General features: G+C 30.3%; 1 protein-coding gene across 1 annotated transcript in view; it reads right to left on the minus strand.

The window, feature by feature from the left end:
- The window catches only part of LOC124368864 (microtubule-associated serine/threonine-protein kinase 3), a 97,080-nt gene that overhangs the window by 57,911 nt on the left and 19,028 nt on the right, over positions 1-20,141 (minus strand). The window contains 4 exon segments of the mRNA XM_046826326.1: positions 1,355-1,430; positions 3,161-3,339; positions 6,971-7,079; positions 8,738-8,804. Of these exon segments, the coding sequence (XP_046682282.1) occupies positions 1,355-1,430; positions 3,161-3,339; positions 6,971-7,079; positions 8,738-8,804 (431 nt within the window).

Raw genomic sequence — 20,141 nt, forward strand, 5'->3', positions numbered from 1 at the left:
GTTTTTTCTGAGAGGAAACTTGAAGCTTACACTTCAATTTTAAAAAAAAGAGGAATAAACAATTTCTTGTTGTAAATTGATAATATAAAAGAAACATTACTTAAATCTTACGGTAAATTTGATTGAATTTTCCAAAATTTCCCTCTCTTCCACAAAGACCCAACGATTTTATTATTTTATATACCAATACTTCAATAATGTTGTACGTAAACAAAAAGTTCAAATATATTTAGTTTATTAATGCTCCAGATCCAATTTTGTTTGTATTATTTTACTCATTTTATTTTATTAATAAATACAAGGCACTCTATTGGAATGCAAGACTATTTTGAGATAAAAGTTCAACATTTTTAAAAGATATTTTTATTTTCTACATGAAAGATTATGTCTTTAAAGTAACATTAAACATAGCTTCCACTGTTTCTCCGGGAACTTCTTGTACTGAATGACCGCTTATCTAATCTTCAGTAAAGAATATCTCTCTAATGAAGACAGCCATCATTGTGCTTCAGTTTGTGCTTCAAGGCATTCAAAGCACTTACCGCCAAGTTAGCGTTTCATGTGCAGGTACACATGGTTGTCGGAGGACTGGATTATAAGACAGGTGAGTGAACTGTTCCCAACCAAACACTACAATTAGGTTTAGGGATTTTTTAATCTCTGCGAACATTTTTAACATTTTTAGAACACGTAATCTGGTGATACGCTGCCTTGACATTCGTTACATTCAAAAACTGAATATCATAGTCGCTGAGATCATCAATCGTTTTAAACATTTTAAATGGTCATAATAAATACCAAACATTGACCATAACATGTCAGTGTGAAGCTCATGAAATAAATAAGTGTGCATGCCCTAAGTGTGCACTTACTTTCCAGATGTGCCTTGTAATTAATTTTGTACGGATATGAGAAATATTTCTAACAGTGGCGAATTAGTTCACAGAGCAAACCTTGAAGAGGGTGGAATATCAAATCATATATAATGTACAATTCATGTTGCCAAAAACCTGTAAATCTGACACAAATTTGGTGTCTCACTTAAAAACTCCCTGGAAAAAGTATAATTTTATCATAAAGAGTATTTTTCCACTTTAAAAACATTTAAATTTGTCAAATATCCGATTTATCCCACTTTCCCAAGTCTGAATCAATTTTCTCAGGAAATGATTGGGATAAATGCTTACTGAAGCTTTACTAGATTAAACAACTGGATTGTTTCAATAACTTCCACCGTCACATGTTATTTCTTATACTGTGCGTAAATTTGAATGTAGTCAGGTAAAGTCAAAGAATTGTCACCTGCAAAGAATATCTAAGCATTTTTATACAGTATATAATATAATTAACGTACCTTTGGAAAGCGTTCTTTATACATCATGTTCATCATTACAATGTCGTTGTCCATTATGGGAGATCTACTTGGACTACTGCAAAAGTAATGAAAAAAATCAATTAAACTTTTGACCATAAAAATAAATCCAAAATTGTATTGTTACAGAGTGGCCACTCAAAATCTCTTTGAATTTCCAGTTTTCCCAGTCGATAATTTGATTATCTAAACTTTTTTCAGCAGAGGGGTACCACAAAATGCCGCTTATCCGCCACCAATTCTATATATTAAATGTTTCTCCTCCCGCTCAGCCCTCAGCTTATTCTGTCATTGCTGTGCATCATGTTGGACACAAACGCCCTCTTCTCGGTTGTAGCTAACGCACTATTTTCTTTTCCAAAAGATGTCTTCTTATCAGGCCTCGTAAAATCAAACTGATATTCTGGTGTGCCCAAAAAACCGGGTTGCACCTCTCATCAACCCATCAAACATTATATATTATTCAACGAACTGAACTCCATGACTGTTTATAGGGTGAACACTGAACATTTTTGGCATGTGCAATCTATCTAACACACTTCTTAAAAATACTATTTTCACTCAAGAATAAAAGTTGAACAACTTTGTCTGGAAACTCCACTTTGGCAACAGGATAATACTTAAACAGAAAAAACCTATTTGTATCACGGTCACTACCGCTCTACCGCTTAGAACATACCGGTTGTACAGTGTCGAGGTCTCGGCCGACTTTAATTATCCAATATATTGTTACGTGTTTTTTGGTTGGGGGGCTTGCCGTGGCACAGGAGTACAACTAATCAAGATAAACTCCACTACACTAGTGGAGACAACCTTGGATCAACCACCATCAGAAGGAGGTCATGAACATATATCGATTTTCATTCACAATTTCAAAACCCAACGCGTAAAATATGATGTTTTGAGATTAATCAGTTCTTGAGTCAAGGAGTTGTCAAATTATGATATCTATACAAAGTTCTTAGAGACGGAAAATTTGTTTTGAAATTTTCTTGGTTCTAGAAGAAGATTCCCAGCTTATTCCCGGTTTTCCTGGTCAGGTGGCCACCCTGCATTATAGCTAAATATAGTAAAATTTATTATTTAATAGTATTAAAAACCTTTATTATTCAACTATGATTCATAACTATTTATAAGCAAGAATCTGAGAACCTGATAGATTACTCATTCACTTACTCACTCACTGGCACCAAAAGGATTTGAACTTCTAGATGTTAATTTTAGAAGTACTAAAATAAACCTCCTTGAACAACAAAGCAGAGTTTACAAAAAAGTTTAAAACTTTACAAATGCTTTGACAATAATTGTTATTAGTGTGTATTTTACGTTAGTTTCTACAACCGTTTAAGCTTTACTCAAGAGTTTATGACTGACACCCAAATACCATGAACTTTGAAAATGCATTATCTTTCAAATGGGAAGGATTGAACTTATTCATAAGTTTCCTTTAAGTTTTGAAATCTGATTTCCATACTGAAACTTATCAACAAGCACTGGTATAGGAGTCATATGTACAAATTGGTTTAAGTCAATTTTATTTACATTTAATGTTTATAGCATTTCAGCACCATCAATGCAAAACTGTTTAAACCTTAATTTAAATCAATTATTATTTGTGATTAAAAATACTGTATACAGCCTAAACAACTCGCCTTAACCTTTCGCAACCAACTTGTAAACAAACTGGAAGTGTCAATTGAAAGTTGGAATAAACCATTTCTGGAATCTACTTATCTCTATTATAAGAACTTTATTGAAAGAATATAAATATTGGTATATGAAATTTACCTAAGGCTTCTGGATCGTGGCCTACTAAAAGGGGACTTCCGACCCTCATCGCTGCCAGTACAGTCACCGCCACTTGGATTGCTGTCATTGGAAGAGAAGTGTTTCGTAAGAAGCTTGAGTTCATCAGTGGTCGGTACCGACGGCAGTTGGTGGAGACGCTCTTGGCTTGAACACTGAGACTGCACATAATACAACATGCCTCTTCACTTTCACAGACCACACTGAAGCCAGGAGGCTAAATTATACAGTATTATAAAACGGCAAAACAATTTTAAAGTCAATTCTTTGTTTGCGGTTTATTAATGATCATGGACTGGTTGAAAGTATAAAAGGAATTTGTTGTACATTTATTGATAAGCAAATTTCAATAAAATTCTTCGTTATTCATAAAATAATACTTAGTACAAAAAAAGTACCAAATGAGTTTTATTGTAAGAATTATATAATCAATTCGTACTTGTCTAGAATCGACAAGCAATTAATTTGAGAGAACATATGATAAAACTGTAACACTAATCTCTGTATTTATTGCAGTACCTTATCTTTACAGCTGTTACAAAGTGCTACAAGCCTTCACATAACATATGCCTCGGTTATCAGAAATCAATAACTTCACCTATTATTACACACACCCAATAAACTGCTTTAATAATTTGATGTCAGAAAAGTGTTACTTTTATTTAATTAAAAATAGTGTAATTAATTATCTTTTTAATGTTTCTTCTTTTTAATTGGGACTTTCATTTAACCTTATCCCTTACATATACACACGTGTACAGATTTTATACAGGTACCTTTGTACAGATGTTAAATTCATTTCCTTGTAGAATGTTTCATCTTTCGAAAAAAAAAACTAAATTATAAACGGTTAATTTAAACATGATCAAACTGGATGTACTTGGATCATCATCTTTTCACTGTGACAATATGATAGCAAGTTCCTCAATAGAGATGCTGTCGAAATGTTCCCAATGGATACTATTTACAGAATTCTACTTAACCACGTGACTCACAAAGTACTGATTCACCGGGAACCACAGTACCTATGTCAGAAGCTAAATTTTGAGATGAGGTCTTAGGTGTTGCATCAATAATGACCGTCAGCTCCACGCTCTACTTTCTGTGTCAGACCTGAAGCTGGTAGAAAAGATTTCCCCACTACATTGGCCTCCTAAGTTGCCCCAAAATATGATCAAGCATAGTGTAAGGGAGCTTGTTAGAAATTATAATACTATTTTGTAGTGTAGTAACTGACAATACTACTAGACTTAAAGAGACTAGAGTTGTCCTGAAAAACCAGATGTAACTATAAATGCTTGCAATAAAAGGTATTTGTATTTATTTATTCATTTATAAAGCCCATACATAATTCCAATCAATAGAAGTACACCACAGAAAGCTGGCTAGCTTTATGCACTTGAAATAGAAGATCTTAGGTTTAAATTATTCCAATATCTTTTATTACAATAATTCAATAATTGTATTATAACATTTGAATAATATTTAAATACAAATAAGATCTATTGAATTGAATTGAAAATGTTGTTATTCATTGAATATACATAAATTTTGTGTCATCGAATAGCGTCATAAAAATTACTTATAAACTAAGAGTCAATCTAATTACAAATGCCCAATAATTGCAGCTTTAGCCATAACACAGATTTTTTTAAATTCAGAAATAGTTAACAATATTATAGATAATTAAAAAGAAACATTTTAAACTGTGGAACTATAACAATAACAGTATATTTTAGTAATCAATAATAAATTAGCAACAATAATTGAAATACATATACAAAACAATCCAAACAAATATATAAACACAAAAACAAAAATTGATATATTGCTGTTGTATAAAAACTCAGCTCAACCCAAAATTATAGAACTCCTCAAATGAATATAGAGATAAACAAAATTAAGTATGACTTCAACTTTTTGCAAATATCACATTAATTTTCTCTGCAATTATTGTTAATAGAATTTTTGTTAAAACAACTTTTCTCATGTAATTAGTGTTTTTCTCATCAGAGTTTGTACAGTGTAATATCACATCTTGTACTGTACTTATGACTCACTCTTAACACGGAAGGACTGTTATTTTTTACATATTTTATACTTTCATATATATATATCCATATACTGGAAAAATCTCAAGCTGTTTAAAAAGGTCTTTAACACTATCATTTGTGTTCAATTTTTTCATTATTCTAATACTCCTTTTTTGGAGTTTTAAAACAATATCCAATATCTATTTATGTAATGTGTGCAGGATTTGGTAAGAAGACTGAACAAACTTGCACACTTTTAACAGTTTTTTTATTTCATTCCTTTCAATGGCAGTCAATATGCCTCAATAATGAATTTTTGTAAAAAATCGCTTTTTTAATGAAATATACTTTTGTGTTACTTTTGAGATGAATACCAACTCTCTGATCTGTTGTGATCAAGACTGTGCCTCCCTGTTCAGAAAACATAAAAGTCAGAACACTTTGTAAAAACGTTTGACTTCATGAGGATCAGACAAAATTTCAAAGTTAACCCTCGAGCTGGCAGTTGAAATTTCCTCAAGTGGCAGGCCATTTTGAGGTGTTTTGCAGTAGTATTGGTTTTTATTTTTTTTTTTAGTATAATTTGATTATAAACCTATATGTATTATATATCACTGTTTCCACAAGAAAATTTACTTTTTATTCATGGAAATAAAAACCCAAAAATATAAGAAATTTATCACTTTTTTTTACTAAGTTTGTTTTCAAAAAATAAAAAAGGTATGTAAAAGTGGTGGGGGTGCACCTATAAAAGACATATTGTGTGAAAAAAAATATTTCCAAAATACCCAAAATGTTGAAAATTTTTTATAGTTTTAGAAAATGTATAGTTTACTACACTTTTATTAATTAAAACAATTATGAAATACTCTAATCTGAAGATAGTACAATACGGCTAAATTCGTTGCTGTGGATACGACTGTGTTACAAAAATTCATCAAAACCTTAATTATTACTCAAAAAATACATAAAATACATTAAAAGTAAGCCTATAAAAATAAATAAAGAAGCTTTATATCATGATCATCGCATATGAAATTGATCCTAAAGCAAACTAAAACTAACACAACACTGCACATAGCCTAGAACACAAAATCTCACTAATATATTTTTTCACATATATTTCTTCATAACATGACAAAATAAACTGATAAAACACAATATACGAGAATTTATACGCATAAATAAACACACTTATTACATAAAAACACTTATTTCATGTAATAAACTTACGTTTTAGATGGACAAGAATAACGCGACAGGGTAACAATACAACAACAATGGCCGACTGTTTACAAACAACTCTCGTTTTCAATATGTCATACTTAAATCATGGCATACAAAACAAAACAAAATACATCGATCAAATCAGCAACTATTTCTGATTCCAATGGTATATGAATCATTGCAGTTTAGTTCGTGTATTGATTATAACAGATGTCAAACGGGCACGTGTCAAATCGACTGATTTTCAGGCGACTGCCACTACAGAAACATTAATATCGACTGATAATCAGGCGACTGCCAGTTGTAGGGTTAAGCTCATTACTGTCAATCAGTAACATTGTTCAATTAGTTAAATAAATATTAGTATCACAAAAAAACGTCAAAAGTATCAATATGAATGCTAAATAGCCTAGTTATTTTTTATTTAAGTATTAAAACTTCCAGAATTTTGAGTCTTTCATGAGTTTGTGCAATAGTTTAAAAACCATGGGTGTAAATATAACAAAACGACAAAGTGGTCAATGGTCATTACCGAAACATTAGAGCTTCCTGGAGTGGTTCCGTAACCTGAAGAAGGTAGAGATGCAACTGACCACCTTCGTCCGTCTCCTCTGCAGTCACTGCTCAGGTGGTTGTAGGTCCTTCAACACACCGTGCATATGGTATTATGGTTGCTATAATATGCTATACATGATTACCTTTAATAGTATTTTACTATATTGCTATCAGATCCAATGAACTTGTGAGGGAATAATTATTACCATCATAAGCAGTAGAACATGAATACATTGGTTCGGATCACTACATCAAATTTTCAGGCTTTTTATCTACTTTACATGAAGTTAAATACTAGAACATGGAAATTCTCAGTAACACTGATAGATCCAAAATGTTGTATTTAGTTATGGAACGTTAATACTAACTCTGGTCACTTATCTCACTGTTGAACCTTGAACTGTCAAATATAAAACTTACAATAAATCTTATATTACTTTTCTGTAAATTGAAACCTTACCTAACATTTGTTAATTTCATAATTTTCTGTTTTGATTTATTGTTTTATATAACAATTCAAAAATTTAATAGAGAAATTTGTTAAGCCAATTTCTGTAAAATGGATAAAAGTTGGTGTTTTCCAATCGACCAAAGATGTACCCCTTCAGAATGTTACAATGTCTAATGTTTCATCAGGTGTCAAAACATTTCTACAATAATGTACTACTCTGCATCTTTAATAAGGTCATAATGCCATGATGTCTGATAAACTGTTTTTCACAGTGGATTTTATTAACGCATTTTGTACTTTGATAAAAAAATTGAGCTATAATAAGAGATTTCGTTGCAATGTATTTTTATGATTGTAGTTAACTCTGGTAATCTTCAGATGATAAAGGCATTATTAATAATCCTACAGATCATGCTGTTACGAGGATAAATCATGAGAGCTTTTTACACAATATTGTATCTATAGGTATGCTACACCAAACGATGCAATGAAATAGTTGCAAATTAATTATTATTATTTAAAAATAGTAATTTTTAATTATTTTACCTTAGGTACTACATGGTAATATTGGTATGTATTTCAGTACACTGTTTAATATTTTGCTTACTCTGTAACAACATCAAATTTGTAAACTGATGATCTTTATGATAACCTTTTTTGTGTATGTTATAATCATTACGGTGTTGTTACAGTTGTAATTTTTCTCCTATTTACATGTTTTGCAATCAAAATTTTCTCGTTCTGTAATGAAAAGATTATTTTGATTTTTTAATTATGTTCTGTTAATACTATTTCTTAGTTCTAGCCTGTCTTCATCTTTAATGATTGAACAAAAACACACATACAAACAAAATCAAATAATTTTCTATTCTTTTACAGTTACAACAAAATCCATAGCATAAACAAAAATTAAATACAATAACCTTCTATTCATTTTGAGTTACAGCAGTCTATGCCATACACACAAATAAACAAAATAATCTTGTATTCCTTAAGGGTTACAACAAAATTGAACAAACAAAGAATTGGAATATGGATTTGTTATATGTTTCTCAATATTTTTCTTGTGCCGTAATGATGGCTCGCATAAGTACAAAATTGAAAACGGGACAATGGACACTATATATTCTATATTTTTGACAAAATAGAACTTAAGGTGTCTGGCCACAAATGGCTCCATTTAGTAAGCAGTCAAAAACGGTCTGTATCGTATTTGATCCAGTATCATAGGCTTGTTCTTGAAATTGAATAGGACTTAAGTTTGTAAAAGCTCAATGGAATTTTATAAATTACCTTTTAATTGGTGCAAATGGAAAGTGCTGGTTTGGTGACATTCTTGGGCTCTCTAGGGGACTTCCAGCTGAAAAATATGACACATTATTACATAATAATAACCGTATTTATATTATAAATACTGTTCTTGTACCCTGTGTTTTATATATACCTATATTTTCTGCTGATAAATCGTGTCAATACAGAACTCTAGAGAAAAACAAGTCTGTCAAATAACAATGAGTTGAAAGAGTAGAAAGACAAAGTTCTTGTGCTCACTTGCACCAATTATCACTGGAAACTTTTAGACTATGAAAGAAATTTCCTCTGCACAGCTTTTGTTGCTAAATCTATTTGTCCTTCAGCTCTGTTACTGACGAATGTGGTACATTCAAGGTGCATTCTGACCTCGGATCTGTAATGTATATGACAAGTATGAAAAATCTGATGGTCCACATAATAAATAAGACTTAAGCTCATCCCAGGTGTTTAAACAACACTGCTTACATGTTCAGAGAAGATCCGCTGGGAGATTCAGTATTATGTTGTTGATTTCAACACATTGAACAGCAGAAATAATAGCTGATTGCAGAACTGAATAGTTTGCAACTCCAATGATCAGCATCATCAGCATAATAGACATCATGATGATTTATGTTATAATGGTACATACAATGAATATGGATGGAATTATAAGGTGGTATGATTCAAAAATAAGATTTTAAATGTTAATGCCATGTGTTTTTTTATTTATACAGACTATATTAGAAAATTTATCAATGTTATATAATTCTGTCATTGTAATTTTTGAGGCTGTTTTACTTGTTATTGTTATTTGTTATTTACTTATTTGTTATATACCTGTTTTAATTTGTTATTTATTTATTTAAATTTTAAAATAATATTTGAATAGTGGCACGACTGTTTTGGCAACTTATGTTTTGGGTATAAAATTTTCCTTATCTGGACTTCTACTAGTTTTCATATTTTATACATGACATGTCTCGATGCTTGTGTAAGCTTTATGACAGTAAACGTATTCTTATTCTTATGAATTAAGACTGTTAAGAACCAAAACACATAGCAGCAGAGTTTGTTTGATTTTAAAAGGATAATTTAGCCACTACATACCTTGGTACCGATTACACCATGTTAAACTGTACTTGTAGAGAGCATGCATAGTGGCACTACAGACAATCATCTATGTGATTTACAAAACATCTTTGAAAAGTAAGTGTGATATATCATTCTGTTATTGTGAAACAGTACTTATACACGATTTATACTACTTTGTGCAATGTCATTACAGCAACAACAGGTTATATTTATTGCTTGATTTCATTGTTTAGAATGTTGTAAAGTCCATTGAAACTATACTCAACTGTGAAGTATGGCGAGTCAGACAGATTTCTAAATACAAGGAATATTAAATCAGCTGAAGATAACATCTGTGATATTTATTGTGATAGTGTATGTGGATGAGGATAATGAATGGCTGTGTTGAGGCAAATTTAGCATTTAATGAATGTAAAACACTGATCTTTAAACAGTTTTCAATACAATTTACATAAATAAATAATAGAAGGCAATAAATTTTATTCCTAAGAGTGACTTTTCAAATTATGAAAAATAAAAAAGTTTCCGATATTGTTTTTAAGATTGACTTACTTTAATTAGGAAACTCACTTTCCTGAAACCTCAAAAGTAAAATCAAGCTCATTTTATAACTTTGATTCTATCACGATTTCATGCCAATACTGTGACACAATATCTTATCTAATTCTTAATGCTGCACTAATGAAACTGAGCATTACTATTTGGACTTGAGGATATCCAACGATCTTTCAACCAACACAATGTATCCAAAAACGTATAAAAGTTACTTAAAAGTACATTACTTGAATTTCGAATTAATAATTTCTTTTTATAATAGACGAATTCTTTTCTATTTTTAATACTAAATTATTTTATTTATTTAATAATTGAAACAGAATCAGAATCATTTTATTGTCGTCCAACAATTACAAATTGTATTGTAAAGTCAAATATGATATTAAAAATATCACTAAGTAGGCCTACAGAGCCTAAAATAAATACAACCTATATCTATGTTAAAAGTTTAAAATTGTAAGTCACTAAAATTAGCATTAAAAATCTCATCTACAGAATAAAACGTTTTTCTCTTGAGCCACTCTGCAACAACATTCTTAAACCTACCAACAGAAATTGATCTAGCATTTAATGGTAACTTATTGAATAGCCTAGCTCCGGTTATTGCATAGTTCTGTTGAGTTTTACTTAACCTAGCATATTGTACATCAATTGTATTTTTAATTCTAGTGTTGTGTTCATGGTTAAAGCTTCTAAGATTGAAAGAGTCGAGATTTTCCTTAACAAAAACTAAACTGTGTAATATATATATATACATGGAAGCGTAAGTATACCCAGTTCTTCAAAAAATGGCCTACAGGACTCATTGTCGCTAATTCCTACTATGCAGCGTATGGCTTTCTTTTGCCACTTAAACACAGTCTTGGCTCCACTAGAGTTGCCCCACAGTAAAACCCCATACAGAAGGTGTACATTAAAATTGACTTGTTATCTACTTATAATCAAAGGTTTTATAACAGTACACTATTTTAATTTGATGGATTAAAGGATCCGAAAATGTAACAACCGGTTCGGTTGAACATCTATTACCTGAAGTTTGCTCTTAATAAAGAGGACAAAATATTTCAAGAATCTAATTGAGTAAGCAATATTTCAACAGGTTGTGAACTGTAAATGATAGTTACTGCACAAGTACTACTATATAAATATATAAGTAATAAAAAAATATGGCAAAGTCATCATTTGACAACGGTTTCTCTTTATTTTTCTAACTTACACCTGTTGTATCCAAAATGTTGTATTACATCCTGTTTGCATCCAAAAAAGTTTTCTTGTGGCAAAAAAAAGGCAATCAGGTTAATGGTGGATCTTTTTAATCAAGAGTCCTGCAGACAGTCTTTTTGTAATTTTAAAATAATGACTCTAACTTGTATTTATATATATCAGAATTTAGTGTTTGTTAGAGAAAATATCAACACCTTTATCTCTCATGAGTTAGTACATGATTACAACACTAGGTTTCGATATAATCTTGTAGTTCCTCAAGTAAGACTAACTCGGACTTATAATAGTTACAATTCCCAACAAACTAGATTATTCAATAAACTACCATTAGCTATAAGAGAACTACCGATTAAAAAGTTTAAATTAAGGATTTCAACTTGGCTTAAGACAAAAGCTTTTTATTCTGTTGACGAGTACATGAAGTGCAACATGTTTGATCTGTTACAAAATACATCTGGTTAATGTAACTAAATTATTAGTAAGTAAATTAGTTTCTATGTGAAATGTTTTTTCATGACGAAGCCTATTGTAACTGAAAATGTTATTTAATGGCCAATAAAGATCTTGAATCTTGTTTCTTCTCATAAATAGGTCCTTGAGTGTATAGGCATTACCAGAACAACCAAACATAATTGCAAGTAACTAAAGGTCATTTTTAGTGTTGTCAAATTTTTATAAGAATGTTTTTAAAAGCTTATGTTACTTGGCACACTAATCTAACCTAACCCCTTTGAGTTCATTGGGAATTGTTGATATTGAAAAAATCCCTATTTGATCACGGACTTAGATTTTAAGAACACGGCCTTTTAAGAACTGCTCTATACCAATGAACTATTTCTAGGTTGTATTATAAAAAGTGACATAAATCAAGAAATATTAACACAAATAAATTATTAAGTTAGTTTATTACTTATATAAATGTTTATACAGGGAATACATTAGGAATTTCTGCGATAACCTAAATTTAAGTCAACTAATAAAAAAAAAATCAAAGAATGATAGGGAATGTTCGGAAAATCCTATTTCCTTCTAATGTCAAAAACAAGCTTTTAACAAAGGGGACAGCTAACAATGTTGCGAATGATAATAGGGATAAAACTTTATAAGCATATCTGTTTTGCCAATGAATGAAAAAATGATAGCTTTTACTTTTTGTCTACGAGGAAAATGTTTCTTAACAACTCTGAATTTGGTACAGGGTATTCATTTCAAAACTGTCCACATCCGGTGCTCATAAACATATTAAAATATTCTAAGTTTTGTTTGTTGGTTATTTAAGCAGGTTCAAGAACATAAAACAAATTATATTTAAATCAAAAGTCCTCTCCTTCTCTTAACCACGCTGTACCGTAGTCGTAATTATTTATGCTGAATCGCGGTAGGAAGTAGGCTCTTGTTAACTAGACGCGGTGCGTGGACATTGTTGGTTCGAGACCGGTCAATCAGCTGATCGTGTTATCTACGGTGATACGTTCCGAACCTGTTGGGTGGAGAGAGGGAGATCAGTCTTGAAGCCAGAACGAGAAGGTGCAGACTTCGAGTTGAGAAGCAGTGTTCTTCCTCTAATCCTATAGTTTTGGGATCTAGAGTAATTCTTTTATCGCGTGTAAATTTAATTCAAGTATTTAATTTTTTCTTCAGTGCGTATTAAATCCCTATCAGCCTCCGTAATCTTCAAAGTAGTAAGTCCCGTACCAGCGTTTAGTTAATATCTTTTATTTTTATACTGTTGTAATTAAATTTCTAAAGTTTCCCATCTTACAGAGTCTGAGAATTTAATTCAATTTTTTTGGAAGTATTGTGAATTAAATTTTGGTCGTAAAGTTAATATCAAGTTTTGTGTTACATTGATTTTTGAGTATTTTGAGAAGAGAACTTTTTATTTTATTTTGTTAATTTAAACCATTTTTGGAGAAGTATACATTTTTAGTTTCATTTTAATTTTAATTCATTTTTGATCAGACTCTTAATTAGATTTGTTCAATTGTGTGAAGTTTTGAAGAAAATTGAATCTAAAGTTTGTAAACTTTGTCAAATTTTGAGTGAACTTTAATCTCAGAATAAATCAAGTATTTCCGAAAAGTTGTTTTGATTTACGAAGTATTAGCTCCATATAAATTTAATATATGTACTATAATAACGGTACAACGCTTAAATGATTTTTAAGCATAAATTATCCCTTGTTACTTTTTTCTTTTTAAAATGAAACTATAGAAAATAAAAACCAAATTTGAACTAACCGTTTAAATAATTATACAGGATTGTTTAAAAATCTCTTTTTTAGTATTATTTATTTATTTTATTATATAACCGTTTTAAAACATTTGAGAGACCCCCTAGCACGGTACTGATTCATTTTGTTTAGTTTTAAGCTACCACATTACATTTTAAAATTAAGAATTTTTATATTTTATGTGATTCATAATAAATGAAAATATGATGATGGTTGTTGGTTGGAAAGTTATGACAAAACCCGTATTTAATCTACTGAAGAAGTGTAAAACAATAAAAAATGTAATTAAATAGCTACAAACATTAGGTATCTTTCAATATAACACCTTATTTTGAATTAATAACTGCTATTATATAAAATTTAAAGTTACACTTCTAAATGTTAAAATCTCATCCGTTTGATGTGTATTTTATGAATTTTTTATTACAAATGTATAACCATTATTCAGATTTCCATATATCTTTTATAATATTGTTTGGTTGTTATTTTGATAAAATTAGGTAACTCAAAATATTTATGAAAAGTTTAAAATTTATTATTTTGCTAAAGACAGCAAAAAGCACAACAGAAATTGAAAGCTTAATCATAATCCTATTAATGGTTACTCTAAACTATTAAAAATAAATGTAAGCTGCAAATGTTAAAAAAATCACAAGAAATTTTGGAAAAGCCTCAAAACATAAACATTTAAGTGAAGCAAACAATCAAGTGATCGAAATTCGATCTGGGGGACAACCAGGACTACCAAGCTCTACCAGTCTAAGAGATATTATGAGATACAATCACTTGAATAACACTGTCAATTGGACATTGCCCTCCTTTGCCAAGAAGATAACGATGAATTTGTACAAAAACTGTCCCGCTAACGTTTAATCTGTAATGTTAAATGAACATTTTCAAGTTTCACTTGTGGTAAAGTTATCTTGTTTACCAATGGAGTAAAGTTTACTAATGGATCTCCTAACAAGCATAGCTGCTGCAATGTTTTCTCAAGAACATCAATCATCTCATGTGCAAAACACTACACTTGACATGGATCAAATAAACAATTATTTTGTTGGCTCTGTAAAAGAGCTGACCGATAAATTCTTATCACTAACATCATTTGATATTTTTGATATCATATGACATCAGAACTATTGAGGGAATCAACTTTACTCAAAAGAACTATTTTTTTTACTTTGGATACTTCTCTGACTTATTTAGACCTAACTCTGAAAGACTACACTAAAATTTCAAAATGTACCTCAGTTTTTAAGAACTTGTCTTTAAGACAAAAACAGCCTTAAAATGATTAATTCATTTTGATTGTACTTGTCTTCTCAAAGGTCATGTTTTGAGATCTATAGTTTACTTTAAAATTCACGATTTGGTTTTAGAACTAGATGCTCTACTACTAATGCAGCGATGACTCTATAGCTGATAATGTCATTAAAGCGTAGGATAGTAAAGAAGCCATTGCTTTATCTGAATTCGATTCAAGCAACAAGGCTTTTGTTGCATTTCAATTGATACTATCTATACAAAACAAAAACAAAACTTCTGGGGAATATCTGAACATTAACGAAAAGTCATACAATCATATTTGTTGACTGCTAGGGGAAGAGAGGGAAGAGAATCAACGTTACACGAAGTGTGGTGGAGTTCCCCACGGCTGTTCTTGGATCTTTTTCATAATTTTCGTGATAAATGACTTATATGAAAGTAGTGGGATAAAATTGATTATTTACACTGATGATTAAATTTTATATAATAAAAAGAAACGTACAATTGGTTTGCACACTACGGTGGGAATAGTTGAAATCATAAATTAAAATAATTCAATCCGTTGCTTTATTGGTTTTCCCCGAATAAATCTCTGTTTAATTTGAAAGGACAAAAACATACTATTTGGTTGCCAGCTATGAAAGTGTAACAATATTAGGTTTCTTCATTGATCCTAAATGAAGATGGATTGCCCGTATGAAAAATATATGTAAAAAATATGTCCAGAGTAAAATTATTAATGAAATGAAATGAAATGAATGAAATGAAATGAAATGAAACGTTTATTCTCTCTTCACAATCAATTAATTGTAACAAAACAACAACAATATTATACTTCTATACTTAGTGTTTGATCAAATAACGTGTTAGCTAATTAGGATGTGTTTTTCTATTATTGAAAATAAATGTTATAATAGAAATTATTAAACAAAACAGAAATATAAGCTGATGCAGAACTGCTGAGAGAATAAATACACACGCAAGAGAAGATAAACTCTTCTGATTTTGCGTGGGAGTTACCAGTATTTTATATTTTCAATTTGGAATTTTACTGTTGTCTCCTGTTAACCAAACACACACACACACACACACACACACACACAAAACACACATATCCACACATCCAATATGAAAACATAAGCTATCACATGCAATATCATTACTGTATCTATTATCTGTCTTGAGGCAACTACTGTACATTTGAGACAAAAATAATTTACCCAAAAGTAAATTTGTTTATAACTTTATTTTTTTAAATAGATTTTTTACTTATTCTTTAGAGGGACATATTATCTTACCTGTTTGGTTATTATAGTATTGTTTAAGAAAAGTGTAGTTATTAACTAGTTTAATACAGCAAACAATTGTTCCAATTGATTAGTATCATGATTCAAGAGCCAATCCTTGACACGGATTTTTAAGGTATTCATTGTGGGTGAGTTTTTAATATAAACAGGTAAACTGTTGTAAAACTTGGGTCCGAGGTATATAAAAGACTTCTGTAGCAAAGAGCTATTAACTCTCGGTGGCCTGATCATGCCGATCTGCCTGGTAATATAACCTCCAAGAGTTGTTTGCAGATCAACAGTGACTCCTGGATTACCACTAATTTGGAAAAATAACCATAGCACTTTAAAAACATATAGATGCCGCAGTGGAAGTATTCTTAGCCTAAAAAACAATGGAAAAGCATGTTCACATCTATTTTTCCGAAAAATAATTCTAATTTATTACTGTGAACACTGAGGACTTTATCTCACTTGAATATCTCAGAACTGCTTATCTTGGTCTCTTCCAGTCTTTATCTTGTGAGGTAACTAAACAGCAGTTTTACAAACCCTGCTGATTCAAATAAAACACATTTTAATGATTCGAAGTTCTGAGATAAAAAGCACTGTAGATCACATTTCATATGGGCAAAGATTTGTATTGTAATTAATCTATACATATTTGACTGAACACTAAAATAACATACACATTTTTTGGGGTGGAATATACATTCACACAAACCAAAAAACAAAGTTTGATATCCTCAGGAGAAGATCTGAATATCATGTTTAATATTTGTGTGTGATAGGCCTATCAAATGTTGTTTTTCTCGTACTATTCATTTATTCATTGTGTTTTGTGCTGTGTTCATACATTTTAAACTATGACGACTCCAGATGGATAATCCTCATTTTAAATATTTATTGACACCAACACCGTAAGATGACTTATTGAAAGTCGAAACTATATTCGTATATGACTACAGTTTGAGCTGTACGAAGGTACATAGTTATTGTTATTAGTAAATTATAACAATTAAACATTCTGAAATTCCTCACATTAAATCGGGTAAAAATTGCATTTATTATAGAAACCGAACTCCATTTCAGTAAATGACAAATCTATTATTATCAAAAATATTTTTCATTTTTCTAAATATTTCGATAATAAATTTTTAAATAAGTTTCTGTGTGTCAACAATTACCACTGGTGTACAAAATAGATATAATCATTTTCTGGAAGCATTATTTTACAAGAACAAACTTTAAATTGTCTTTCACATTAATTTCCTAATCTAAGCTGTTTTCATGAAACTAGCCTTAATAGTTTTTACATTATAACGTTTACTTTAATATTATTAAAAATATAATCATGTACAACATACATTAAACGTATATAAGATATATGAACAAAACGTATATCTTTGTTCAACATTCGATATGACACAAATATTAGATTTTTGTATAACATGAGTGTGCTGATGTTATTCTCACGCTAACTTAGTTACACATTCCCATCATTTTTATTTATTGTAAATAACAGTAAGTGTGAACGCACTGAATAATCTAGTACAACTGATAATGAATCATTGGCATACACTTTAAAGAGTAAATAGTTCTATGGAAATAAAGATAGTGAACGTAGTAGTTAAACAAAACATAACTGAGAAATTCATATTTTCCTTTCTTGTGCTAACAGCTTTAATGAGTTTACAAAAGAAGTAATTCTAAAAATTTAAATTAGATTGTTACAGATTTTTGTATCAAAACAAATATAATACAGTAATTTGGTCTTAGGTTGGAGTTTTATTGATATTTTGATATAAATATATTAGTTTTTATATTGGGCAATAGGACAGCATGGGCTTGATCACTTTTCAAACAAAATTTATTCATTCTTTTATATTAATAAAATTCATTATTAAAAAAAGGTGAAAACAGGTTAAGGCTGGTTCTTAATACTATGGATGGCAAATAAACATTTTATTAAGTTTTATATGTTGTCGAAAATATATAGAAATAAGGAGGAAACTGCCAAGCCTATATTATACATATAATATTAATTGTACAGATATCACATCTTGTTCATAGTTAAAAATAACGTATTTCTGAAGGGATATAAGCTACATCACTATAAACACTTGTATATAACAGTTTGGGAGCTTGTGGGGAAAAATAACAGCTTAGTATCAGTTAATTGAACTGTTGACAAGGGGCACTCCCATGAAGAATAGCCTATTGACACACTCTTCATTATAAAACTGATATGTACCAGCTGAGGTTGTGGGAACAACAGTTTAGCAGCTGTTAATTAAATTGTGAGCAAGGGGCTCTCCCTTCAGGAAGAGCGTATTGACACACTCTTCATTATAAAACTGATATGTACCAGCTGAGGTTGTGGGAACATCAGTTTAGCAGCTGTTAATTAAATTGTGAGCAAGGGGCTCTCCCTTCAGGAAGAGCGTATTGACACACTCTTCATTATAAAACTGATATATGTACCAGCTGAGGTTGTGGGAACATCAGTTTAGCAGCTGTTAATTAAATTGTGAGCAAGGGGCTCTCCCTTCAGGAAGAGCGTATTGACACACTCTTCATTATAAAACTGATATATGTACCAGCTGAGGTTGTGGGAACAACAGTTTAGCAGCTGTTAATTAAATTGTGAGCAAGGGGCTCTCCCTTCAGGAAGAGCGTATTGACACACTCTTCATTATAAAACTGATATATGTACCAGCTGAGGTTGTGGGAACATCAGTTTAATAGCTGTTAATTAAATTGTGAGTGTGGGGTTCTCTCACAATTAACTGAAAAGATCTGCTGAAGAATATTAATATTTTAAATACATGAATATACATGAATTTTGATAAATTAAAAATGAATGCTATGTTTTTGTTAAAAAGAAACATTTAATAGAAAATTGTAGCACATTTTACAATAAGGTAATTTTTACCAAAAGACTATTTAAAAATATTTTTTAACCCTGGAGGTTAATTGTATAAGAATAGATTCTATACGCACAATTTGCTAACTTTTCGCTACAATTTTGTTTTAAGTTTATAGCAGCTTGTAAAACTTCCATTTATAATGTTCCATTGACTTGATCTTAACTCATCAAATAGCCATAGACTAGAACGTAGTTGAAGTGTTGTGATTTTGTTTTCACCATGTATCAAACCATCAATATAAATATTAATGTCCATAAATATATTACCAGGGTATTCTTGATGAATTAAACTATAAAAGCAATAGGCAATATTTATGGGGTATTCACTACAAAAATGATCAAACGCCAAATAATTCACTATTAGAAAATCCAAGCAATCAGGTATACCCCAAAAGTGTTTGTCTTTATTAGTTTTTTAGATACCATATTCAAGATTAAGAATTTATTTTAACAAAGTAACTCTTAATTCCTATTTAAATCATCAGTGAAAAATGTTCGACACACACACACTTAGGATAAAACACAGGATAACAACACACTTAAATTTGATAAACCACAGACAGACATCAAGTGAACTTTATCTGGGGTTAAAAACCTTATTGAGGGTTTATCATGTATTTTTATGTTGAAAGTGCTAACAATGCTGATTAATTTCCACTCATATTTAACTTTTCATCTGTTTGAACAGAACTATTAAGTATTTTGAGTTTGACAAATTAAAAAGCTTATGATACGTTTAAAGAAATAATGTGTGTAAAGAAAGCTATGAAATCTTATTTTATTTGTGTGTGACTTTGTTAATATTTGTTATTTTAT

Source organism: Homalodisca vitripennis, chromosome X (genome assembly GCF_021130785.1).
Source record: "Homalodisca vitripennis isolate AUS2020 chromosome X, UT_GWSS_2.1, whole genome shotgun sequence".
NCBI lineage: Eukaryota > Metazoa > Arthropoda > Insecta > Hemiptera > Cicadellidae > Homalodisca > Homalodisca vitripennis.